Source organism: Mustela lutreola, chromosome 17, assembly GCF_030435805.1.
Source record: "Mustela lutreola isolate mMusLut2 chromosome 17, mMusLut2.pri, whole genome shotgun sequence".
Taxonomy (NCBI): domain Eukaryota; kingdom Metazoa; phylum Chordata; class Mammalia; order Carnivora; family Mustelidae; genus Mustela; species Mustela lutreola.
This window is the reverse complement of record NC_081306.1, coordinates 955,721-980,337: the sequence shown is the minus strand read 5'-3', so window position 1 is coordinate 980,337 and position 24,617 is coordinate 955,721. Positions and strand designations below refer to the sequence as shown.

At 55.4% G+C, this 24,617-nt stretch overlaps 3 protein-coding genes across 6 annotated transcripts; 2 read left to right on the top strand and 1 right to left on the bottom strand.

The window, feature by feature from the left end:
* The first annotated feature begins 194 nt into the window (after nucleotides 1-194).
* ZNF48 (zinc finger protein 48) lies at nucleotides 195-4,451 on the top strand. The gene is made up of 3 exons (XM_059154130.1): nucleotides 195-423; nucleotides 589-682; nucleotides 1,838-4,451. Exons 2-3 carry the CDS (start codon nucleotides 604-606, stop codon nucleotides 3,637-3,639), a joined length of 1,881 nt encoding a protein of 626 aa, XP_059010113.1. The 5' UTR covers nucleotides 195-423; nucleotides 589-603; the 3' UTR covers nucleotides 3,640-4,451.
* A 4,828-nt stretch (nucleotides 4,452-9,279) lies between these two features.
* ZNF771 (zinc finger protein 771) lies at nucleotides 9,280-18,286 on the top strand. 4 transcript variants are annotated; one of them, XM_059154135.1, is made up of 3 exons: nucleotides 9,280-9,456; nucleotides 10,096-10,245; nucleotides 17,262-18,286. In XM_059154135.1, the coding sequence occupies exons 2-3, from the start codon at nucleotides 10,105-10,107 to the stop codon at nucleotides 18,075-18,077; spliced, it is 957 nt and encodes a 318-aa protein (XP_059010118.1). In that variant the 5' UTR covers nucleotides 9,280-9,456; nucleotides 10,096-10,104; the 3' UTR covers nucleotides 18,078-18,286. The 4 variants fall into 4 exon arrangements, with proteins under 4 accessions (XP_059010118.1, XP_059010119.1, XP_059010117.1 ...); XM_059154136.1 differs by lacking the exon at nucleotides 9,280-9,456 and adding an exon at nucleotides 9,473-9,755 and having other exon boundaries at nucleotides 10,083-10,245; XM_059154134.1 differs by lacking the exon at nucleotides 9,280-9,456 and adding an exon at nucleotides 9,474-9,755.
* Nucleotides 18,287-19,981: 1,695 nt separating this feature from the next.
* DCTPP1 (dCTP pyrophosphatase 1) lies at nucleotides 19,982-23,568 on the bottom strand. The gene is made up of 3 exons (XM_059154139.1): nucleotides 23,394-23,568; nucleotides 22,592-22,702; nucleotides 19,982-20,470 (listed from the first exon to the last, which is right to left on the bottom strand). Exons 1-3 carry the CDS (start codon nucleotides 23,492-23,494, stop codon nucleotides 20,170-20,172), a joined length of 513 nt encoding a protein of 170 aa, XP_059010122.1. The 5' UTR covers nucleotides 23,495-23,568; the 3' UTR covers nucleotides 19,982-20,169.
* Nucleotides 23,569-24,617: the final 1,049 nt, after the last annotated feature.

Below are 24,617 nucleotides of genomic sequence, written 5' to 3'. Positions count from 1 at the left end.
CCCAGCGACCCTTAGGCGGCGTCTCCGGCCCGCCCGCCGGTCCAGCCCAGGAGGTACAGAGTTAATACCACCGAGTTCGGGCCGCCGTCCGCGGCTTAGAGTAGCCCCGTCCGCGGCTCGCGGGCTCCCGCCGGCCACCGAGCTCCGGAGGACGCGGGCGGCCCCGCAGGCGCGCGGCCCCGCCCAGGTCCTAGAGCGGCTCCGCGAGGACCCGCGCTTCCGCTTCCCGTCCCCGCCCCCGGCGGCCGCCCCCGGGACGCCTGGCTCCGAGCCCCCTCCCCGTTTGGCGCGGAGCCCGCATCCCGGGGCTGCCGGCGGCTCGGGCGGCGGAGCCCGGCCCGGGAGCCCGCGAGGGTGTTGGGGTGACACGGCCGGAGGCGCCCGGGAGGCGGAGGGGGCGCTGCGGGCCGGAAGGAGCAGCAGGTGCAGGGGCGGCCGGCGGCGCGGGCGGGGGTCCCCGGGAGCCGCGCCCCGCACCTCGGACCCGGCCGCTGCCCGGGGCGCGCGGTGGCCGGCAGAGGGCAGCGGCAGGGCGCCGCGGGCCGCACATGGCTGTGTGACCGCGGGATTGTCTGTCCCCTTGCGCAGGGCGGTGTGCGGGCGATGGAGCGCGCGGTGGAGCCCTGGGGCCCGGATCTCCAGGGCGCAGAGGAGAGGGAGCAGCTGCGAGGCGCCCGCACAGGTGAGGGCCGGGGCGGGTGCGCCGCCAGCGGCAGGTCAAGGCCGGGAGGGGACTCCGGGGGCTGGGCTGTGTCTGGCCGAGACCCAGAAAAATCGGACTTGAACTGTGCTTCCAGGGGGAGGGGGAGGGGGAGGGGGAGAAGAGCCGAGGTCCAGGAGCCGACGTTTCTGAGCACCTCCTGTGCGCCAGACCGTGAGGGGCTCCGTCTCAAGGGCTCTCCCGGCTCCTCGACGAGCATCCCCAGCCTCACTGCCTCTGCCCCACTTCAGGCCTCGTTCGATCTCATCCTGACCGTCGCAACTGCCTCCCCACATCCCTGTTCTCTTGAGCGGTGCACTCAGCGGCCACGTTGATCCAAGTCTAGGTTTAATCCTGTTTCCCTTCTCAGAAACCTTCCCTAGCTCCCGTCTGCCTGCTAATCAAAAGCCTAGTGTTCGATCTAGGCCTTACGTGCTTAATCGAGTCCCAACATCCCTCTCCAGCTTTATCTTCCATTCCTCTCCATGGTTTACTCTTTTCTTTTGTTGTGAAAGCGTCGCCCTGTCTCCTTAGTTCCTCTCTCTCCCGTGACAGCAGTTATTCCGAGCCCACAGTTCTAATTATTGGTGCTTCATCGTCTCTCTCCTACCAGCCCTATGCATTTTGAGGGACAGGCATGGGTCTGGGTCCTCTCAGGTGCACGCAAGATGATTGAAGTAATAAATTACAGGATGGGGTAATAGAAGAAGATATAATAGAAATAGCAAATACTAGGTTTTCCAAATAGAGACAGTATAATGTGGTTAATACAGGCTTGGGAATTAGACAGAACTGAGTTAGAAACGTGGCTTTGCTACTTTCTAACCTTTATAACCTTGAGCAAGTAACTTAAATTCTCCGAGTCTTCCTGTCTATAAAAACGGAGTAGTAACCATATTATCTCGTAGCATTGTTTGCAAGGATTCAGGGGTGCCTAGTTCGGTGACTGGCACACGTTAAGGACATTACCATTGTTAAGGAGAGGCAGCAATAATAAGTGTTGCAGAAGTTCAGAGGAGAGAGAGGGAAAGCATCCTGTGACTGCAGATTGTCAAGGAAGCCTTGCTGGGGAAATTGTTATCAAAGATAGGGGCTGAGCCAAAGGGCAGGGTCTATTGGTCCCTTTTCTTTCCCCAGGTATAGGGAGTGAGAATGTGGAGATTTCTCAGCCGGATGAGTTTGAACATACCCCACAGGAGGATGACTTGGGGTTCAAGGAAGAGGAAGATTTGGCCCCAGGTCATGAAGTAGGAAATGCCTCTCTCAAACCTGAAGGCATCCAGACCTGGGATGACTTGTGGGTCCAGAGAGAGGGACCAGGAAAACCTCAGGCTCGGGACAGAGGTCCCCGGCTCCTGGGAGAGCCACGTTGGGGCCAGGCTAGTGATCGGGCTGCTGTGTGTGGTGAGTGTGGCAAGAGTTTTCGGCAGATGTCAGATCTGGTAAAACACCAGCGGACCCATACAGGGGAGAAGCCCTACAAGTGTGGGGTCTGTGGCAAGGGCTTTGGGGATAGCTCTGCCCGTATAAAACATCAGCGAACTCATAGTGGTGAGAAGTCCTACAGAGCCCGACCACCAGCCCAAGGCCCCCCAAAGATTCCTCGGTCCAGGATCCCAGCTGGTGAACGCCCCACAATCTGCGGCGAGTGTGGCAAGAGCTTCCGGCAGAGTTCTGACCTGGTGAAACACCAGCGGACACATACGGGTGAGAAGCCCTACAAGTGTGGCATCTGTGGCAAGGGCTTTGGTGACAGTTCTGCTCGCATAAAGCACCAGCGGACACACCGGGGGGAGCAGCCTCCCCGGCCCGTGGTGCCCAGACGGCAGCCTTCTCGAGCGGCCACGGCAGCCACCCAGGGACCCAGGGCCCAGGACAAGCCGTATATCTGCACCGATTGTGGCAAAAGATTTGTGCTCAGCTGCAGCCTTCTGAGCCACCAGCGCAGTCACTTGGGGCCCAAACCCTTTGGCTGTGACGTGTGTGGAAAGGAGTTTGCCCGGGGCTCAGACCTGGTGAAGCACCTGCGGGTGCACACAGGAGAGAAGCCCTACCTGTGCCCTGAGTGTGGCAAGGGCTTCGCTGACAGCTCTGCCCGGGTCAAACACCTCCGCACCCACAGTGGGGAGAGGCCTCACGCCTGCCCAGAATGTGACCGCACCTTCAGCCTCAGCTCTACCCTTCTCCGCCACCGCCTCACTCACATGGAGCCCCAGGATTTCAGCTTCCCAGGCTACCCCCTGGCCCCCCTGATCCCCAGCCCACCCCCCAGCTCAAGCCCACCCCCACCTCCCCTTGGCACGAGCCCCCCGCTGACACCTCGAAGCCCTTCACATTCAGGTGATGGGCCGTTTGGCCTGCCTGGCTTGGAGCCAGAGCCCGGGGGGCCCCAAGCTGGGGAGCCTCCCCCACCACTGGCAGGGGACAAGCCCCACAAGTGCCCTGAGTGTGGCAAGGGCTTCCGCCGAAGCTCGGACCTAGTGAAACACCATCGCGTGCACACAGGGGAGAAGCCCTACCTCTGTCCCGAGTGCGGCAAGGGTTTTGCTGACAGCTCAGCCCGAGTCAAGCACCTCCGTACCCACCGTGGTGAACGGGCTCGGCCACACCCACCATCCACTCTCCTGAGGCCACACAACCCCCCTGGCCCGGCCCCCACAGCCCCTCGACCCCGAGCCCGAGCCCAGCCCTCCGGACCCAGCCAGCCCCATGTGTGTGGCTTCTGTGGGAAGGAATTCCCCCGGAGCTCAGATCTGGTCAAACACAGGCGAACACACACCGGGGAGAAGCCATATAAATGCGCAGAGTGTGGCAAAGGTTTTGGGGACAGTTCTGCCCGCATCAAGCACCAGCGTGGGCACTTGGTTCTGAGGCCCTTTGGGACAGGGGATGGTCGGGCAAGGCCCCTCAAGGAGGAGCCGCCCACGGGACTGGAGTGATGGGGTCCAGGGAAGGTGGAAGCCCAGGAGACCAAAGGGAGGGTGTCTGCTGCTGAAGCAGAGACTAAAGGGCCAGGGAGGTGGTGGGAGGGAGGAGGAGGGGAGGAAGTGGGAGAAAGGAGTGAATAGATAGAAATAGAGATTGGAGACAATGACCTTGAAGCTCAGGAAATTGTCCTGGCTGGGCTCAGTGAGGACCTTGACGGTATGGTCTATACCCCCAGCTTCTAGAACACTGCCTCATATTCTGAATAGTGTAGGCACTCAATACTTATTGAATGAATAAACTGGCCTTAGCCTGAGGGCCCTAAAAAACTAAATTCTGCTGCCTCTTAACCTGTTAAGAATTGATCCCACCCAACTTTGCCTCTAGGTGACCAGCACCCTGGCCAGCACCAAACAGGGTTGTTTTGACTTTATGAGCCACAGCAGTGAGACTTCAGGAGTTTGGGGGTGATAGGCAGGGGGCATCTTGAACCTTCTGATGGGAAGAGTATTGCTAAGTGGATTGCAGTATGCAGTCTCCGGCCACTAGACACGGTCTTAGCCAGGAAGGGTGCTGTTGGACAGCCCAGACCTTCCTGCCCTGGAGAACCCCAACCAGCCCTCACACCTGGACGCTGGCCGAATAGACCAGAAACAGCAGGAGGAGCAGTCCTACACTCGATGCCAAGCCCAGGTCCCGGTGGATGGCAGCAGAGACAAAGCGGCTGGGTGAGGGCAGGACTGGAGGGAGGAGAGGCCAGGGAAGCTCCAAGGCGGGACAGCCACGTCTCCGTGTATCTCCTCGCCAATAAACTTTCTTGTCTGAAGCGTGGACTCTGCTTGTGTGTGTGTGCGGGGAGGGGTAGGGGACGGTGGCAGAGCCTCACCACGCCTGAAGCCATGGGCAGACTCCTGAGGGTCCCCTGCCCGCTTCGAGCCGGTCAAATAAAGCCGCTGGAAGAGTCAGCCGCTTTCCAGCGGGTTGGAATAAACGGCCACCGGGGCTGTCAGCGGATGCCCCAGACCTGCGTTCTGGCTGTCCACAGGCGCCCCTACGTCACAACGTCGAGCGCGACCCCTAAAAGGAAAAACACTCGGCGCCCCGGGGGGTGGAGGGGGGTGGGAGTGGGGGGAGGAGTCGACCGGGGAGCGCCGTTGCTATGGCGACAGGTGGGGGAGGGAGAAACGCGGGGGGCGGTCTAGTTCCGGCGCGGAGGTCCCCCCACTGAGGCTCTGCCTACGGGGACACCCCGCCTCCCTGAGACCCTTTTTTTTTTTTTTTTTTTTTTGCGAGAAGCAGGTCATTTGCTTAGTCCAAAAGGAGGGCAAAGGGGCTGCCTCTTTCTCTCCCGGAAAAAGCAGCCCTATTTTCCCAGCGACCCTGCGTCATCCCGAGCAAGACCCACTCCCCAGCTTTTTCCGAGGAGGGCGCCAGTCGGGAAGGAAGGAAGGAGGAACCGACCCGACTGGCCAGGGACAAAAATAGGTAAAGACGCGGATCGTTCACGCATCTAAGGCACGAAGTGCAAGCCCGCCCGCAACTTCACGCGCTGGGCGTCGGGGCTGCTCTCCGTGCGGTCCGCGCACCGAAGCTCTCGCGAGATCTTAGCCACGGCCCGGCCGCCCCAGAAACCGCGGAGGCCGCCCGCTGCGCGTCCCGCTGCGCTCCCCGCCCCCGCCGAGCTCTGCGCGCTCGGAACGCAGCGTTCCGGCCTGGGGTCCTCGGCGCCCTCGGTCCTCAGGGGCGCACGCACCACAGGCCTGAACGGAGGCCTTCGGGGGCGCCTGGCAGGTCGCCGCGGCCGGTTTCCGTGTTTCCCCGCCCTCGATCCTGCAGCGATCTTCGTAAAATTAATCTGCGTGTGTCGCTCCCTATTCGAAACCCTGTCGAGCTCCGTCTGTCTCCTCTGGAAAACGCAACCCCTTGGCATCCAGTTGGCATTCAGGGTCTTGCGTTGGTGTGGTTTCAGCCCTGTGCCTCCTGGTTATCGCTTCTTTCCCTTGGGATGCTCAGTCCCTCCGCCGCCCCACCCCGGCCCGTTCACTCTCCAAGTCAGACCACTTCAAGCACTGCTTGCTCCCCGGAGCCCTCCCTGGACCTCCAGCCCGAGTTAGAATCTCCTTCTTCTGAACACCCGAAGCACGGGGAACGGCTTGAGGATGGTTACCGGCTGCGTGCGGGCTGTGGGGGGCCGAGGGGGCACAGTCTCTGGCCTCAGCTTCTATGCAGAAGACAGACGTTGGCCAAATAACTACAAGTGTAGCAAGGGCTATGCAGGAAGAACACTACGGAAGGGAGTCCTGCCTGATCCCAGGGCCTCTCCAAAGAAGTGGCAGCTATGTTTACCCCACGGATGACTTGGACTAAGCCAAGAAAGGAGTAAGGGGTGGTATAGGAGCGGGAGGCGTCTAGGCAGAGAGAAGAGGTTGCTCCCAAGTCCTTGGGCATTCAAGAACTGAAGGAAGGTTCTAACGGATCTGAACTCAAACAGTGAAATGGCCCAGCAGGAGCCGGGAACACAATAGGCCTCACTAAATACTCTGGTTCTCAGTGTCCTTGGACCATGTTATGGTCTTCACGAGAGTTTACCGTCCCACAAGCTGCTGCCTCCTTGTCAATATGGCAAACTCCCACTCATCTTTGAAGGTCCTTCACATTTCTCTCCTCAGAGAAGCCCGCCCCATGACCACTCCCTTCCCAAGGGATTATTGTCATTCACTCATCTTAAGATCTGCCAGAACATTTATAGACTTACTGCTTTTCCTTCCATACATACATATTTATATTTATTCATATAAAATATGTATTTTAATTGCAATCTTTTTTGCTAGACTATGAGATTCTCAAGAACAGAAACTGAGTCTGAGTTCAGGTATATACTTGCACATGTTTGTAGAACAAGTGGACAGAAGTCCTTTTCTTTTCCAAGCATCTATTCCAAAGCCCTCCTCTGGCAGGACACCCTTCCAGGGGTGACTTTTCACTGTTCCCGGCTGAGTTTTCTCACTGATTGAATCAGGGCAAGCCTTTTGCTAGGACTGGGGTTCCAGGCATAACCTGGTCCCTTCCCACATCTCATCCATCTCTCGTTACACTTCCCCTTACTAACTCACTTGGCTCCGGCCGCACAAACCTCCTTTCTGTTCCTCAAATATGCCAAGCTTATTCTCACCTTAGGCCTTTGCAGGTTTTTTGTTTTTTGTTTTTTGTTTTTTAATTTTAAAGGCTTTATTTATTTGGCAGAGAGAGAGAGAGATCACGAGTAGGCACAGAGGCAGGTAGAGAGAGAGGAGGAAGCAGGCTCCCCGCTGAGCAGAGAGCCCAGTGTGGGGCTCCACCCCAGGACCCTGAGACCATGACTTGAGTGGAAGGCAGAGGCTTAACCCACTGAGCCATGCAGGTGCCCCATGGCCTTTGCAGTTTTGTCTAGAACACTTTTCCTCCAGATTTTCAAATGCCTAATCCTTTCTCATCATTCCAGATTCATCTCAAGTATTATTTTCTGAGATGCCTTCCCTACACACATGAAAGAAGCCTCCAAGGGGCGCCTGGGTGGCTCAGTTGGTTAAGCGTCTGACTCCTGATTTCAGTTCAGATCATGATCTCAGGGTCTTGAGATCGAGCCTAGCGTCGGGCTCCATGCTCAGCGAAGGGTCTGCCTCAGTTTCTCTCCTTTTCCCTCTCCCTCCTTCCCCTGACTCTCTCTCTCTCCTTCTCCTAAATAAATAAATAAGAAAGCCCCTAACCATACCCCCTCTATCATATCAACTTGCCCTATTAATTACATTATCTGCAGATACCTTGTTGATTTACTTGTTTACATTTTTACACTCTTAAAAGTGCTGTAGCAGCCAAGCTTGTTGTCTGTTCTGTTCACTACTCCATCTAGGCATCTCCAATACCTAGGATGGTACCAGGCACATAGGAGGGCCCACACAACCGGAGTGGAGATCTTGAGTGTGAGTATCCAGTCATCTGCCCCTTTTTCCTGGCTCTGAGGAAGAGCAAAAGTTTGACCAGATGTCATCCCAACATCCAAATTATGCCCTGGCCTCTGAAGACTGAGACTGAGGTTTGAGAAGTGGCTCTGCCACCAATTTCTTCATGTAATTTCATGTCTGAAAGATAATTTGGTGCTGGTGCAACAGAAAGATCATGAGCTTTGGAATCTGCTACTTACCAGCTTTGTGACTTCAAACAAATTACTTAAGTTCTCTAAGCTTTAGTTCATTTGTCAGAGGGAGACAATATTATTATTATTTTTTAAAGATTTCATTTAGGGGCACCTGGGTATCTCAGTGGGTTAAGACCTCTGCCTTCGGCTCAGGTCATGATTCCAGGATCCTGGATCGAGCCCGCATCAGGATCACTGCTCGGCGGGGAGCCTTCCTTTCTCTCTGCCTGCCTCTCTGCCTGCTTGTGATCTCTGTCTGTCAAATAAATAAATAAAATCCTTAAAAAAAATGATTCCATTTATTTACTTGACAGAAACAGAGAGCACAAGCAAGGGGAACAGCAGAGGGAGAGGGAGAAGCAGGCTCCCCACTGAGTAGGGAGCCAGATGCAGGACTCGATCTCAGAACCCTGGGATCACGACCAGAGAGGAAGGTAGAGGCATAACCATCTGAGCCACCCAGGGGCCCCGGAAGACAATATTATTGATCTCCACAGGGCTGTTATAAATAGACATAAGGATCGCAAGCACTTACTGAATGTTATTCCTCTTTCCTTTCTGAATCTTAGGTGCCCCATTCATAAAATGGAAGAATTGGGTACCTTTTTCAAGAGAAGTGGAAAATACAGATCTTTATACAAAATATCCCAATATTTAAGTGTGGGAAATTAAAATGTGTAAAAGACCACTATTTTTTAAAAACGAAACTTTAAAAATATTTAGAGAGCGTGTGCACATGCAGACAGAGTGGCAGGCAGAGGCAGAGGGAGAAGCAGGCTCCCTGCTTAGCAAGGAGCCAGATGTGGGACTAGATCCCAAGACGTTGGGATCATGACCTGAGCTGAAGGCAGCCGCTTAACCAACTGAGCCACCCAGGCGTCCCTCCTGATCTCTTTTTAAAAAAGATTTTATTTATTTATCTGACATAGAGAGAGATCACAAGTAGGCAGAGAGGCAGGCAGAGAGAGAGGGAGAAGCAGGCTCCCTGCTGAGCAGAGAGCCCGATGCGGGACTCGATCCCAGGACCCTGAGATCATGACCTGAGCCGAAGGCAGAGGCTTAACCACTGAGCCACCCAGGCGCCCCTAAAACGTATTTTTAAAAGTAAAAATAACCTGAAGGCCAAACAAGATACTTCCGTGGACTGGATCTACTGGAGCTACTGGATTTGGGCTACCAATTTTCCACTTAGCCTATCAGTTGTCAGGAATGCTATGACAACCCTCACTGTGTAACTTAAGCAAATCTGTTTTATCTCCCTCAAGTTCCTTTAGCTCATCTGTAAAATGGACCCACCCTTAGAGGATCAAAGATCAGGTGTGTAAAACGTTTAGCCTAATGCTGGCGCGGAGTAGGCACACCGCCCAGTAAGTAGCGGCGGTAGCTTGGGTGGCTGCTTTGGGACGTACATATTCAAAAGGGGCAACACATCCCCCAGGCACGGAGACTGGGAAGGCGACGCCGGGAAAGGAGAAAAAATGGGAGGAAAACAGAGGGAAGCGAAGAGGTGAGCAGGCAACAGGGTCCGCCCTCCAGGCGGGGCGCCAGCGAGAGGCCCAGGCCGGGGCGGGAGCGCACGTGGCCTATTTTGGGCGGAGCAGGAGCGCCCGGCCGCAGCGGAGACCTCCGACGCGGCCACGGGGGACGAGCCTTGAAGGTGGGTTACATCTGGTCTGCGAGGACCTTGGACGCCGGGAGGGGCGGCCCGGGGGTTCCTGGGAGTTGGGGTACAGCGAGGGGCGCCAGACCTGGGCTCGCCACCCTCTTGGGGCAGTTCTGGCCGGACGCCTGGGTCCTCTGGGCCCCTCCCCCTCGGGGGCGGGATTAGGAGACCTGACCAATGAGCGGCCGTTCGCGAGGCCCCGCCCCGCCCCGCCCCCGGAGCCGCGGCCTCGCCGAGTGCCCAACCGCCCGGCGCCCTGGCCAGGGGCTGCGCGAGCGCGGAATCTGCGGCTGGTGAGTGCGCACCCCCGGGGTCTCCGCCCCGATCCCGCCCCCAGCCCGTGCCCTGGAGCTCTGGGCCGCTGGCCCGGGCGCCGGGGAGTGACTCAGCGCGGGGAGGGTGGCGACTTGCCGGGGCTGGAGATTCGAACTACTCAGGGCCTTGAATGCCGGGATGAGTGGGGAGAACGAGTGTCTTCGGAGCTGGGCCTGGGGTGGAGGGAAGGGGGCAGTGCAGGGCGGGCGAAGCCAAACCCTCCACCGCCTTGCTGGGGTCAGGGCCATGGGGCGGGGGGGCAGGGTGGTGGTGGGGGCGATGCAAGTCCTGAGCTTTTGACCCAGCGCCTCCCCCTAGGACGCCAAGATGCCTGGTGAACAGCAGACAGAGGAAGAGGAAGAGGAAGAAATGCAAGAGGAGATGGTGCTGCTGGTGAAGGGTGAGGAAGATGAGGGTGAGGAGAAGTATGAGGTGGTGAAACTCAAGATCCCCATGGACAACAAGGAGGTACGTGTCCCACCCCTGGGGGCTTGGTCCCCCTTAAATCTGGTCAGGCCCAGCCTTCCCCGGAGAAACCAGCGACCCAGCCCCTACTTTCCTCTGAGTCTAAGACGAGGAATCTCAGGGTTGGTGGCTCATCCTTCTCCCCTCCTGTCCATAATGCCGTCATACAGATGTCACACGTACTGTGCTAGCTGTCCTTGGTTCCCTGTGGAGCTTGATGTCTAGCGGCATGGGACTGATGAATAACCACGCCGCTGCAACCCCGTGTGATGGGTGCAGGCACGGGAGGCATGGAGGCCCAGAGCTGGGAACTGCCCGCTTCGGGGTGGGGGCAGGGGGTTAGGAAGGCAACAACAGCAGCACCGAGTGACCCTCAGTAGCATTTGCTATGCATCAGACACTGTTCTAAGCACTGCAGATCTGGAATGTAGGTAGTATTTGTTCCCTTTTACAGGTGAGGAAACTGAGGCCCTGGAAACTGGACCGTTTGGTGACTGGCCCAAGGTCTCAAAGTCAGTAAAGGGGCGGCTTAGCTGAGACCAGTGGGGATCTGAGATTTAGAAGGAATGGCCCTAGTCATCGCTCAGGGAAGTGGGTGGGGCACTGGGAGAAGTGGAGGCGGGTGGTTCAGTCGTGGGGCGCAGGGTGAGAGTAAGGTGGTTGGCAGGCTGGGTGGGACCGTTCCTCTGGGCTTTATCCCGAGGGTTTTGAAGGTTTAGAGAGAGGAGTTTTAAGGAGATCTGAATATGAGTTAGATTTCCCTTTGGGAGATCCTAAATGCTACCTGGCATGTTTTCACCTCCCAGAACCGTATAAGACTCACCCCCCTGCCCGAGGAGCCCTCTGTCCACCTGGAGGACTCCTGTTGGGCGGGGTATGTGGGCCCAGGCTCCCTCCGATTTCTTCCTGCGAGGGGCCCGTTCTCTGGGAAAGACGGTTCTGCTGCCCCCTAGTGGGCATGGTGGGCCCTAGGGGAAGGGGGCCGGCTTTGGCGACCAATTGCAGTCCAAGTAACAGTTGAATTCCGTGTTCCTGAGGCCTCCTTGGCCTGTCATCCTAGCGCATCCTGCCTCTTCTGGCTCTATGGATCCCCTGATCTCACCTTTGGCGTGTAAGTTAAGAACCCAGACTCCAGGGGCACGTGGCTGGCTCAGTCGGTAGAACACCTGACTTTTAATCTTGGGGTTGTGGGTTTGAGTCCCATGGTGGGTGTGAAGATTACTTAAAAAAATAAAATGTTGGGGCGCCTGGGTGACTCAGCGGGTTAAGCCTCTGCCTTCGGCTCAGGTCATGATCCCAGAGTCCTGGGATCGAGCCCCACATCGGGCTCTCTGCTCAGCGGGGAGCCTGCTTCTTCCTCTGTCTCTGCCTGCCTCTCTGCCTACTTGTGATCTCTCTCTGTCAGATAAATAAAATCTTAAAAAAAATAAATAAATAAAATGTTAAAAAAAAAAAAAAAAGAACCCAGACTCCAGAGCTTAGGTAGACTTCCAACTCCATCAGCTCCCAGCTGTGTGGCCTTGGATAGGTTTCTTCCCCTCTTTGTGGCTCAGTTTCCTCTTTGTAAAAGGGAAACCATAACAGCATCTACTTCTTGAGGTTGTGAGGACTAAATGAGTTAGTACTTGAGAAGAGTTAGAACCGTGTCTGGTGCATAATAAACACTATGTAGAAATTTGCTGCTGATAGTCCTTCTTCTTGTGGTTCAGGACATTGCACGAGGTCATCCTTCTGGAGATTTTTCAACTTGTTTTTATCAAAGAACCTTCTGGGCTGAACCCCAGGGTTGGGAGTGAACAGAGCAATCAGACTGAAGGCCTAGACAGAGGACTGGGGGGAGGCTTCATGAAGGTGACTTTTGACTTGGTGTTTGAAGACACCGTGGTGATCTGGCAAATGCAGAAGGAGAAGGGGCATTCCAGGAGGAGGAATAGCGAACGCAGAGGTTCAGCGGAGATGAGGCCAGAGAAGTCGGGGGGGAAACAGTGAGTAAAATGGCATTGGAAGCCAGCATAGGAATTTAGATCATCAAATCGGGAGAGGGACATGACTGGATTTTCTATTTAGAAGAATCACTGGCTGCTATGGGGAAGACCAGGCCAGGGAGCGCTGACAGCCTGCTCTAAGGTTGTGATGGCAGTGGAGATGGAGAGAAGGGGATATCTGGGAACCCCGACTGGGCTGGCTGGAGGTGGGGAGGAGGCATGTCTAGTCATCGAAGGTATGGAGGGCTAGACTCCAAAGGGTGTCATGTAGCCATGAAAAGCATGGGTTCAAATCCTAATTCTGTCATTTACCAGCTTGGCCTTAGCTTTCTCCTCTGTAAAGAGGAGTAATGAAAGTTAAGGTCCTCGAATACCAGCCTGAGAAGTATCATCTGGGTTACTGGGTTTGGGACTGATGATGGCACACAGACACCCGACCAGTATTTAGCGCTGTACCCACCGCATAGCTCATTAACTTGCTGTGTGGTCTCCCCGAGACTCAGTTTTCAAAAATGGTGATCTTGGAAGCTCTTTCCAAGGCTGACATTCTGTGACTTCTTGCTATCACACAGTCCCGTGGCCACTCATCGTCCAGAATAGACCTTAATTATGCCGCACTCAGGGCCTGGAGAACCCTCTCGCTGCCTATCAAAATCTAGTCTATCTTTAATGAGTAGAAGAGATTTTCTCAGAGGGCTCTGAGCACATCCAATCCTGCCTCTTTTTGCTTAAACCCTTGAGTGGTTTCCGGTTTCCTTCAGACTAAAGTCTCAGCTCCTAAGCCTGGCATTCAAAGCTCCTCACCCTCTGACCCCCCATCCTGGCTATCTCTAATCACTCAGTCCCCACCCCATGCCCTGACTTCAAACATACCCGACCCTTTCTCGTCTCTAAGACTTTGCCCATGTGGTCTTTCAGCCTGTAAAGCCCTCTTCCCCCTTTCTACCTGCTTTCTCCAGCAGTAACCCTCTTCTTGATCAGGTTTCTTCACTTTTAACATGCATACAAATCACCTGGTGATTTTGTTAAAAATGAAGGTTTTGATTCTATAGGTTTGGGGTCGGCCTTGAGATTCTGCATTTCTAGCAAATTCCTAGGTGATGCTGATGTTGCTGACCTGTGGACCACAATTCCTGTAGCTAGGAGCAAGAGAATAGGGTCATTATTTTATGCTTTGTACCAAGAAGGGGAGATGAGATCCTGACTGCTAAAAGAGCCTAGGGCAGGGAGACAAGCTGTGTAGGTGATCTCCAACTTGTCAGTGAGAGAGAATTGCATCATGGCTAAGAGAATAGGTATTTTGGACAAGGACAGACTCTCAGTGCCAACCCTGGCTCTGCCATTGATTAGTGGTAGGGCCTTGGGTCATCGCTTTATTGGTGGGTCTTATTTCCTCGTTCAAAAATGGAGCAGATAGTACCTAACCCAAAGGGTTGTGAGAGTTTAAAACGAGAACATGGATGAAAAGCCCTTAGCACAGTTCGTGGCACATAGTGAATCATCAGTGATGGCAGCTGTTGTTCTTAATTTAGGAAAGTAATGGCTGGGGGAAACAGATATGTTTGCCCTGATTTAAAGAACAAACAAATAAACAAACAAACAAACAAAAAAACCCTAAGCAAACAAACAAAAGTATAAGCAGGAAGACAAAATCACAAACTTCAAATACTTGGATTTTCCCGTTATGATAGAACATTGATTATATACTCATAGCACCTCTCATGATAGTGCAAATACCATCCTAATGATGAAGTCTACTAGCTGTAGAATTTAAGACACAGAAGGGCCTTTAATGATCCCCTAGCCAGGTATTTGCCAAGCTTCAGTGACATGTACATTGCCCACCTGTTGCGCTCCTTTATTTAAAGCTTTTCATCAGATAGATTCACATCATTTTGTTAAATAAACCTGCCTTCTTCTACACAATAACATCGATGGAATTATGGATTTCCTGTGATCTATTGTTTTTTCTAAAGTCCATGAAAATGGACACATAATGATTATAAGAAAATAGTTTCCCCACGTAACACCTAGAGTCCTCTTGCCTCTTGAGGTTTGCATGCTTCAAGTTGGGAAAATTTTTTTTTTTAAAGATTTTATTTATTTATTTGACAGAGATCACAAGCAGATGGAGAGGCAGGCAGAGAGAGGGGTGGGGGAAGCAGGCTCCCTGCTGAGCAGAGAGCCCATTGCGGGACTCGATCCCAGAACCCTGAGACCGTGACCCGAGCCGAAAGCAGCGGCTTCAACCCACTGAGCCACCCAGGCGCCCAAGCTGGGAAATTTTTATCTCCCCTAGCCTACCTTGCCTTCCTTGGGACACTGAGGCAGGGGAAGGGAGTGACTTGCCCGGAGTCTTAATGAGCTCGACCCTGCCTGTCTCACCAAGATTCTTCCTGGAGGGTTCCTGGCTGGCTCAGTTGGTAGAGCATGTGACTCTTGATCTCATGTGTTTGAGGGTCATGTGTTAGAGCCCCACGTTGAGTGTAGAGATTACTTAAAAAAAAAAAAAAAAAAAAATTCCCAGGAGGCATCCAAGGCCCCTCTTCTTGAAGCTAGAGATACAAAGGCTACTCATGTGAAGAATTCCTTTCTCATAAGGCAGTGAACCCAGCATAAGGAAGCCCGCAGGCTCGTCAAAGTCATCTTACAGACGGATGCAAAAGAAAAATGGGCCAGAAAAATGTAAATATACTCACCACAGTGGCTGACATGTTGAAATAAATCCAATAGATGTCAAAACCAGGGCAAGATTGGAAAGTATGACCTTGAATTCAGACTGTGCCAAACCTGCTGTGGGGAGTTTCTTGATTTAAAGTATCAAGTTGTATTTTAACCTTGAATCCCTCTTGGAGAGCACCCGGGACTTGGAGTCCAGCCTCTGTCGCATCTTGGCTGTTCTAGGTGGGGAAGTCGTGTAGCCTACAGGGTAAGGGTGATTGCTCTAGAGTCAGGCACATCTCCCCCTGGCTTTTGAATGTAACTCAATGAGCCTTTGTTTTCTCAACTATCAAAAGATAACACCCTATTCAAGGAGGTGACAGGAAGCTCTAATACGATAATGCACATAAAATAGCGTTGTCAAAGCCTTACAGAGGTAATGTTATCACTGTTCATCTTTATGTATACTGTTTAAACAAGAGTTCCCACGGCTGGTCACTAATTTCCCAAACTGCCTTACTTTCCAGTTTCTGAGTTGGTTACAGAAAAGCTGCCTTTTTTACAAAGGATCTTGAAAGGCTTGAAGTTGCCCTGCTTGCAACGTCAGAAAGAAAAGAGCCTTACTGTTCCTTGTCACTCACCCTCTCTTAACAGTTTCCTGATCTATAAAATGAGAACAGTACTAACTGCTTTGTGGAGACTGAATATGGGGAGAAGCGAACACTTTCTTGTCCTTAATCTGTGCCAGGCATTTTTTTTTTTTTTTTAAGATTTTATTTGACAGACAGAGATCACAAGTAGGCAGAGAGGCAGGCAGAGAGAGAGGAGGAAGCAGGCTCCTTGCTGAGCAGAGAGCCCAATGCGGGGCTCGATCCCAGGACCACAGGGACCATGACCTGAGCTGAAGGCAGAGGCTTTAACCCACTGAGCCACCCAGGCGCCCCTTCATTTGGTTTTGAATTAATGTGCCTGTCTGGTTCACGGTAGGTGTTCAGTGTATCATTTCCGCTGGGACGAGCATTCTCTTTTCTGACAAGGGAGCAACGTGCCCCCAATATTCCTTTTCACTCTGCTGTTGGTACAAAATGTTTTCTCTTCCCCTGCCTCTTACAAAGCACTTCTTTTCTTTTTTAGATTTTATCTCTAAAGGCTCAGACCTCATGAAACTGGCTCATTTTCAAAATTTTCCATTTCAGGCCTTGCTTTCTTCTCCACGTAAAAAATGATAGGTGCTTGTTCTGAAAAGTTTATTAAAGGGCCTGGACTCTGTCCCGGCCTGACTTCTAAGACACTCTGCCCTCCTGGCTCTCCTGCCTCCCTGACTGCTGGCTGCCCGTCTTGCTCCCCGAGATTCTCTGCCCATTCCTGTGGGGGTCTCATCCAGACTCCGCTTCAAAGACCACTGATAGGCTGACAGCTTCTCAATCAACATCCCTAAGCGCAGGCCTCTTTCAGCTCCAGATGTGTCCAGAGCCGCAGATGTGCTCTCAAGTAGATCTCATCTACCACCTTGCTTCCCCACTGCCCTCGTCTCTGAAGACGGCCGTTTTACCTTTGCAGTGGCCAAACTCAAACCCCCTGGAGTCACTTTGACTCCCCTCTTTCGTGACGCCCCCTCTCCGCTCTGTTATCCGATCTGGGGTCCCACACCGCGGAAATATCCAGAAGCAGATCGCCCGCCTTCACTTTCCACCTGTGCCCTCGGTCGGAGCCAGTCTTCTCTTCGGAGACGGCTGCGGAACCGGTGGCCGCTCTGGGCTCCGCTTCTGCCCTCTCGCCTCCTTTCCCTTCTCCACGCGAGACCCCGAGGGTGACTTTTAAAGTGAGTCTGGTGGCTCAGATCCCGCTTCCAAACCACCTGACCTCTCTGCTGGCTCCCGTCTCCTGCCTGTTACGTGGCCCTAAGCCGAGCGATGCCGTCCAGGACCCCCTCTCCCCCCCACCCTCGCCCTCGCGCCTCTGCCTTGGGCACCTTCCCAAGCCGTCCTGGACCCAGCAGGCGGCCTCCCCGCAGGGCTCGCTGGTCCGTGTAAATGTGCGGCCGCTCCTCGGCCACTTTTCCTGAAGCAGATTTTTTAAATTCGATGGTGAATCCCCATTGCCTACCCCGGGCCGGGCACGGGGTACGCGGTCACTGCACAAGTCGACTGGGAACGAACTGCGGGCCGACGCCAGGCCGGGGCACGCGTTAACCTTCCGTCTCCCGGGAAGGGCACAACCGCCCCGGGGCGCGCGCCGCCGCTTCGCCTGGTTCGCCCACGGGGTCGGGGAGGCTGCCGCGCGCGCACGCCCCGGCTCCGGCTCCGGCTCCGGCTCCGGCTCCCGCGCGCGGGCCCGGCAGTCGGGGCTGACGCGTCCCCCCTCTCCCCGCAGGTCCGGACGAGCGAGGCGCCCGCGCCGTCGGCCGACCCGGCGCGCCCACACGCGTGCCCCGACTGCGGCCGCGCCTTCGCGCGCCGCTCCACGCTGGCCAAGCACGCGCGCACGCACACGGGCGAGCGGCCTTTCGCGTGCACCGAGTGCGGCCGGCGCTTCTCGCAGAAGTCGGCGCTGACCAAACACGGCCGCACGCACACGGGCGAGCGGCCCTACGAGTGCCCCGAGTGCGACAAGCGCTTCTCGGCGGCGTCGAACCTGCGGCAGCACCGGCGGCGCCACACGGGCGAGAAGCCGTACGCGTGCGCGCACTGCGGCCGCCGCTTCGCGCAGAGCTCCAACTACGCCCAGCACCTGCGCGTGCACACGGGCGAGAAGCCGTACGCGTGCCCGGACTGCGGACGCGCCTTCGGGGGCAGCTCGTGCCTGGCGCGCCACCGGCGCACGCACACGGGCGAGCGGCCGTACGCATGCGCCGACTGCGGCACGCGCTTCGCGCAGAGCTCGGCGCTGGCCAAGCACCGCCGCGTGCACACGGGCGAGAAGCCGCACCGCTGCGCCGTGTGCGGCCGCCGCTTCGGCCACCGCTCCAACCTGGCGGAGCACGCGCGCACGCACACCGGCGAGCGGCCCTACCCGTGCGCGGAGTGCGGCCGGCGCTTCCGCCTCAGTTCGCACTTCATCCGCCACCGCCGCGCGCACCTGCGGCGCCGCCTCTACATCTGCGCGGGCTGCGGCCGGGACTTCAAGCTTCCGCCGGGCGCCGCGGCCGCCGCGGCCACCGAGCGCTGCCCAGAGTGCGAGGGCAGCTGAGCTGCCGTTGCCGGCGCTGCGGGGCTGCGGGCGTCGGCGCGGGGGGCGCGGGGACCCTGCGCGGGGCGGCACCGGGCAGGACGGCCGCGGCTCAGCACCCGGGGCTGGCGGGGGGCCGGGAGCGTGCGCGACCCGGGACCCGGGACCAGGCCACCCCTCGCTCCTACACCCCGACCCTTGTTAGTGAATAAAGTGTTCGGTCCCTGCCCCGCCGTGCGTGCGAGTGAGCTGGGGGCGCGGGAGGAGGAACGCGGGCGCGTCACCCTCGCTTGTGGCCTCTGAGCGAAGTGGGGCCGGGAGCCCCGAGGGGTTCCCCGACTTGATGTGCGGGGCGCCCTCCTGGCTGCACAGACACAGCGCGTTCCGGCCGCCGCGCTGTCGGGGAGCAGCACCGGACTTCAGTCTGCGGAGGACCGTGGAGGCGGCGGCCGCGTCACGCCCCGCACTGCGCGCGCAGAGTGGGAGGTCAATGCGGGAGTCGGAGCCCTGGAGACCGCGGCTCGGGGCACCGGGTCCGGGGGGCACCGGACGCCTCTGGAGGACGGCACCCGAGGGGCCGACGGAGCAGCCGCAGCTAGAAAGGAAACCGAGCGTCCTGTCTGGGCGTGTGGAGGGGGGGTCTCACGGGGGGTCAGCTCTGTGACCCCCGACGCTGCAGTTCCAGGAAGGTGGCGGGGGGTGGGTGCGGTACAGACCGGAGGAGGAGGAAGCCCGTGGATGGGTGTAGACAACCCATGCGGGGTGTGTCTGTCGGAGGGGGGACACCCGAGTCTGCTCTGCGTGCTTGCGGTTGGCCGGCCTGGTGGAAGGGACGAGAAGCTGGTCACACTGGAGAGAGGGGACCTGACTGCTGGGAAGCACTTGGTAAGAGACCGGCAGGGATCACTGCCGTCCCCAGTGGGGACAGGAAAGCTGGTCTGCGGATACAGCACTGGAGCAGTTCCAGTCCGGGCTGTTTTCCCCGGGAAGCAAGAGGTCCCTGGTTAAAAGGGACTGAGCTGGTTAATAGCAGTGAGGCCGGTAGGGAGGAATGCCTCATTTCACTGATGTGGAAACAGACTCACGGGGTGGCAAACGTCGTTTGAGGGTTTTTCCCCCCAGCATCCCTCCACAGTGGAGGGGAGGCCATGGGTATCCCCAGAAGGGAAGTGATGTGCCTGAGGTCTCACATGGGGTAAATCATACACACCCCGCACTGTCCTCGGTCCAGTGGAGACTGGCCTTGAGAGGACAGGGGAGGAGGCAAGAGGCCCTCTCCAAGGGGAGAGGGATCTCTGTTCCCCACATCCGGCACTTGACCCCAATTTGTGAGGAGGCCGAGGGAGAGGGGCATTGGGCTCTCACAGCCTTGGGGTCCTGATAGGCAAGGATGGGTTTTAGGCCCAGGCCCCTCTAAACTGTTGACACTTCCTGCTCGGGGCCCCTGAAAGTTCTGAGTTGAAAAAGCAAACAGAGAACCACACACTGAGAAAGTCCCTCCTATGTGCCAGGCACTGTCCTAAGCGCTACGTTTAAAAATAACTTAGACCTTACAACCCTATAAGGTAGACACCATCATTTTCATTTTAGATGAGGAAACCAAGGCAGAAAGATGAAGTAATTTGATGAACATCATCCAGCTCGTAAGTATCCAAGTACAGCATCTGAACCCAGACAGCCTGGCTCCAGAATCGGGGCCCTTATCCAATACTACATACGGATTCCAGTCCCCGTAGAGGTCCAGAAGGGGTAAGGGAATCGCATGACACCACACCAGGATCTTGCTGGAAATCTGATCTCTCTGCCCTGTAGGTGGGAGGTACCCTAGAGAAACATGGCAGCTGGGCTCAGAGGCATCCCTGGTGCCTCTCCCTAGTACCTGCTGAGATAGAGCCTCCCCAGTCACTCCAGGAAGAATCTAGAAGTTGCTAACCAAAACTTTTAATGCGTGAAAAAAATAACAGGAGGCTGTCTGGAGGTGTTTGGGCCGCAGGCCTTAGGAAGTCCGCAGGTCCCCGATCCATTAGGAAAGGACTAGAACAAATTTCCATGGCCAGGCCATACTCTGCTTCTCAGATGCCATGCTGGGTTGCAAAGTCCTGTGTCCATGTTTCTAGGTTGAGGCCTGGCCTTTGGACTCACGGTCACGGTCTCCAGCCCCGACAGCTTGGTCTTCAGAGGTGGCCCCATGGGGCAAGTCTGTATACTTGAGGGCAGAGCCGCGGGACAGATGTGCTGGGTAGCGCCGGCGGTTGAGTTCCATCTTGGAGAGCACCGCTCGGGGCAGATCCACATGGCAGCGGGCTGCTAACGCTACCAGGTAGATGAGGACGTCACTAAGCTCCTCCTGAAGGGCTGCCCGTTCCCTGGGGGGCCAGGCTTGGGGGCCAGGCTCTTCATCGGGCTTCCACTGACTGGGGGCAGAAAACAGAGGTAGACACAAACACAGATGCTAGCTAAGATGATGGGCTCCGCCTCTCAGGAGCACCCCAGTCCTTGCAGCAATGCATTCCTACATCTTAGGAAGTTCCTCCAACTCAACCCACCTGGGCCCTAGGCAGAGTCGGGGTGGGAAGAAGAGCCCGCAGGTAATTCATCCAGACCTTTGTGTCCCAACCTGAGCTGAGGACTGGCCAAGAGAACATGTCATTTGTTAAGACCCAATTCTACTTCTCCCCAGCCCTAGCCACTGTGACTCCAGACTAAGCCCCAGAACTGGACCACTCTGAAAGCTGCCTAACTCACCTTCTACTCTTGCCCAGTACCACCTTTTAAACCCACAAATTACATTTTGTCCATCTGTTGCTATAATCCCCCCAACTGTACTTAGAATAAAATCCAAACCCCCGGCCATGCTGTATAGGTCCACATGAGCTCTCTCTTCAAAGTCATTATCCACCCCCTCCCCCTTTCTCCTCACAGAAAGCCACTCTGGCTTATTCTGTCTGGCTAGCGGGTCAAACTGTCACAGGGCCTTTGCACGTAACTGCTTCCTCTGCTTTAAATGCTCTTCTCCCTGCTCCCCGCAGATCCTTCCCATGGCTGCTCCTTCCCATTCTTCAGGTCTCGGCACAGATGTCCCCTCCTCGGAAAAGCCTTCTCCTTCTGTCACTTTCTTTCTCATCACCTTGTGTTATTTTCGTCATAGAATTTATTACAATTCCTGACCTTTTAAAATTAGTTGAGGGGTGCCTGGGTGGCTTAGTCAGTTAAGTGTGGACTCTTGATTTCAGCTCAGGTCACGATCTCAGGGTGGGGAGATCAAACCCTGTGTTAAGCTCTGTATTGGTGGTGAAGCCTGCTTAAGATTCTCTCTCCCATGGCACGCCTGGGTGGTTCAGTGGGTTAAAGCCTCTACTTTTGGCTCAGGTCATGATCCCAGGGTCCTGGGATCAAGCCCCACATCAGGCTCTCTGCTCAGCGGGGAGTCTGCTTCCTCTCTCTCTGCCTGCCTCTCTGCCTACTTGTGATCTCTGTCTGTCAAATAAACAAAATCTTTGTAAAAAAAAAAAAAAAAAAAAAAAAAGATTCTCTCTCCCCCTCTCCCCATCCTCCTGCTCGCTTTCTCTAATAAATAGATGTTAAAAAAAAAAAAAGTTTATTTATTGTTAGTCTCCTTGTACTGTGAAGGCAAGAACCATGCCTTTTTTCCCCCCGAAGATTTTATTTTTAAGTCCTCTCTACACCCACAACCCTGGGATCAAGACTTGCATGTTCCACTGACTGGGCCAGCCAGGCGCCCCAGGAACCATGTCCATCTTGTTCAGGGCTTCATTCTAGAAGTCCTAGCACAGCGCTGATGCTCATTCATCTGTAATGAATGAATGGCTTGCCCTCACACCTATCTCTGTGCTCTCAGGTCTCCATCCCCAAAGAGAATGCCCTGGTCTAGACCTGACTGACCACCTCTTGCCTGATCGGTATCAGCCTCCTCATGGGTTTCCCCTGCCCCAATTCTCTTGGTGACCCAATTCACCCTGCAGAAAGGGATCTTTCTACCAGTCGAATCTGCTCAGGTCTTCTGTCCAAACTCCATCCCTTCCTAACTTCAGCTCTGTCGCTCTGAGTTCGTATTGGCTCCCCTCTCTTCCACAGCCCCATCACTCGTTCTGTAGATACCTACTGTGGCACCCCAGGCCTGTGGGACATGGCAGGCCACAAAACGGATACAATATCCTTGCCCTTCCTTGAAAAGCTTACCCCGAAGGACTTTCAGAATCTCCCTGAATTCAACTTGCCCTTTCCCACTTCACCACCTTTGCCAATGATTCTCAAGGCTGGAATGCCCTGGGAGGTCTTCCGAAAAATACCCTCCTTTCCAGCCCAGAGGCTGCCACCATCAGCCTTATGACCTGGACCTGACTTGCTGTTTTCACACCTTTCTTTCCCAGAAGACTGGATGCCCCAAGAGGGCAGAGGCAGATGAGTCATCCCTATCCCCGGGTACAGAGCCCAGCATGGATACTTAATGATCAGATAAATGTTCCCCTCCCCCATAACACACAGACTAATCCAAGAAGACTTCATCTACTCACAAGAGTTCTGCCAGCTCCCCCACTTCCCCCACCAAGGCCAGGAGGAGGTTCCGAGGCTGGTGGAACTGGCCCCAGTCTCGTTCAGCAGCAAACTCAGCATGGAGGCGGCGGCTGGAATAGAAGAAAGAAGTGGAGGTCCTGGTGGTGGGTTCGAGAACCCAAGAGAAGACGCGAAGCGCAGGCGGGCGTCTCGGTGATATGTAACGGGGACATAGGTATCGGGTTCTGCAACGAATTCTTTGGATGGCCTCAAGCAAGCATTCTTCTTCGGGACCTGGACTTCTCATCGATAAAGAGGGGGTGCGCTGCGCAGGCCTCAACTCTACGGAAAACTGACAACACCCGCTCTTCCGCTACTGCGCCTTCCACTGCTGCTTCCCCAGTTCCCTCCCCCGGGAACATCCCATCCCTGCATATCGAATTTTCCAAAGTGCAGCTCCAGGGACACTTCCCCCGAGAAGCCCTCCTTGACTTCCTGCAGCAAACATAGTATCACCCACCTTCCAGCTCCGACATCTGCGCTCGCCCCACCACCCGCTCCTGGAGGGCAGAGGCCGGGCAGAAGCAGCATCGGAAGCAGCAGCCCAATTTGCCCAGGGCCGGTTCTAAACTACTCACCGGGCGTCACCGGTTCCCCCGCCTCTGGTGTGCGTCACTACGTCCCATGTGCAGATTAGGAGGTTACGGGACTCTCCCGAGACCGGCCGCGCCGGGACCCCAGCAGAGCCGCTCGCCTCCTTCCAGACCACGTGGAGGGACCCTCCCCAATACGACCTCCCCAGCCTGGGTAGGGACGGCTTACATGTCCTCGAGCGTGGGCTCCGGACTGAAGCCGAAGGGGCCGGTAGCCGCAGCGCCGTCCCCCTCCGTGCCCCCACGCGCGTCCCCATTCGCCCGAGACATACCGCCCACGACGCCGCGCTCGGGATGCACCGCGAGCACCACCGCGCCGAGCACGAGCCCCGCCTCCGGCGCTCCTGGCCAATCACAGGGGTTCGCGACTGCTTCCGGGGCGGAGCCTCAGGAAAGGCCAATTAATGAAGTGGACTTTAGCGCAGCCCGCCCTTTACGCCCACGGCCTTGGATTCCTCGGTCTCGGCCGAGCATCTTAAAGGTACAGAGACCAGATTCGGCCACCAAGAGACAATGGACACGGGGCGGAGAGGGCGCAGGCGCGTCTCTTCTCTTGTGGGCGCCAGATGGCGCCAAAGAGAACTGACGGAGCGGGGGAGAGAGCGGGGCCCTCTGCAACCCCAGAGAGGGCGAGTTCAAGTTAGAAAGGGGAATTTATTAGAAGGACACAGAGATGTCTCCAGGGTTTAGGAGCTAGGGTGACCATTCTAAGCATTTTACCTATTTAATTCTTACAAAAGTGAGGATTGTGTCGTCCTCATCCTCATTTTACAGGTAAGGAAACGGAGAGATTGAGGAATTTAACTCAACAGCTAATAAGGCGGTAGCCAGCTTTCCATTCTAGGCAATTTGGTTTCAGAGCCTGTGTTATTAACCCCTACATTATAATGCCTCAGATGATGAGAAATACTATGGAAGAAATTATTTAAACACTGAAAAGTGGGGGCAGCGTTAGATTGCATGGTACAGGGAAGATCAAGCATTGTTGGTTACCAGCTCAACTATCTCCTGCATTCTTGCACAAGAGTGATTTTATTCTGGTGTTCACCCTCCTCTCCTTGATTGATCATGTGGCCCCATTGCCTGGCCTGATCAGTCTATGGGTGAGTATATGGCCTAGTTCTTGACAATGCGAAGTTGGGAAGTCTGTTGGAGACTTCTGGGAAAGGTTCTGAGTTCTTTTGTTAAAAAAGCACAGGATGTGTCTACCTTTAGATATTAGTACGTGACGGAATCTTTGTGAGGAGGCTAGCCCACAAACTGGGATTGGTTGACAGGAAGTTAGAAAGGACCTGGATCCTTGATAACATCGTTCCGACGCTTATTTTCCAGAAAGGTCCTAATTTAAGACTTTGGTCATGTAAGAAAATAAATCTGTGGGTCAAACCACTTT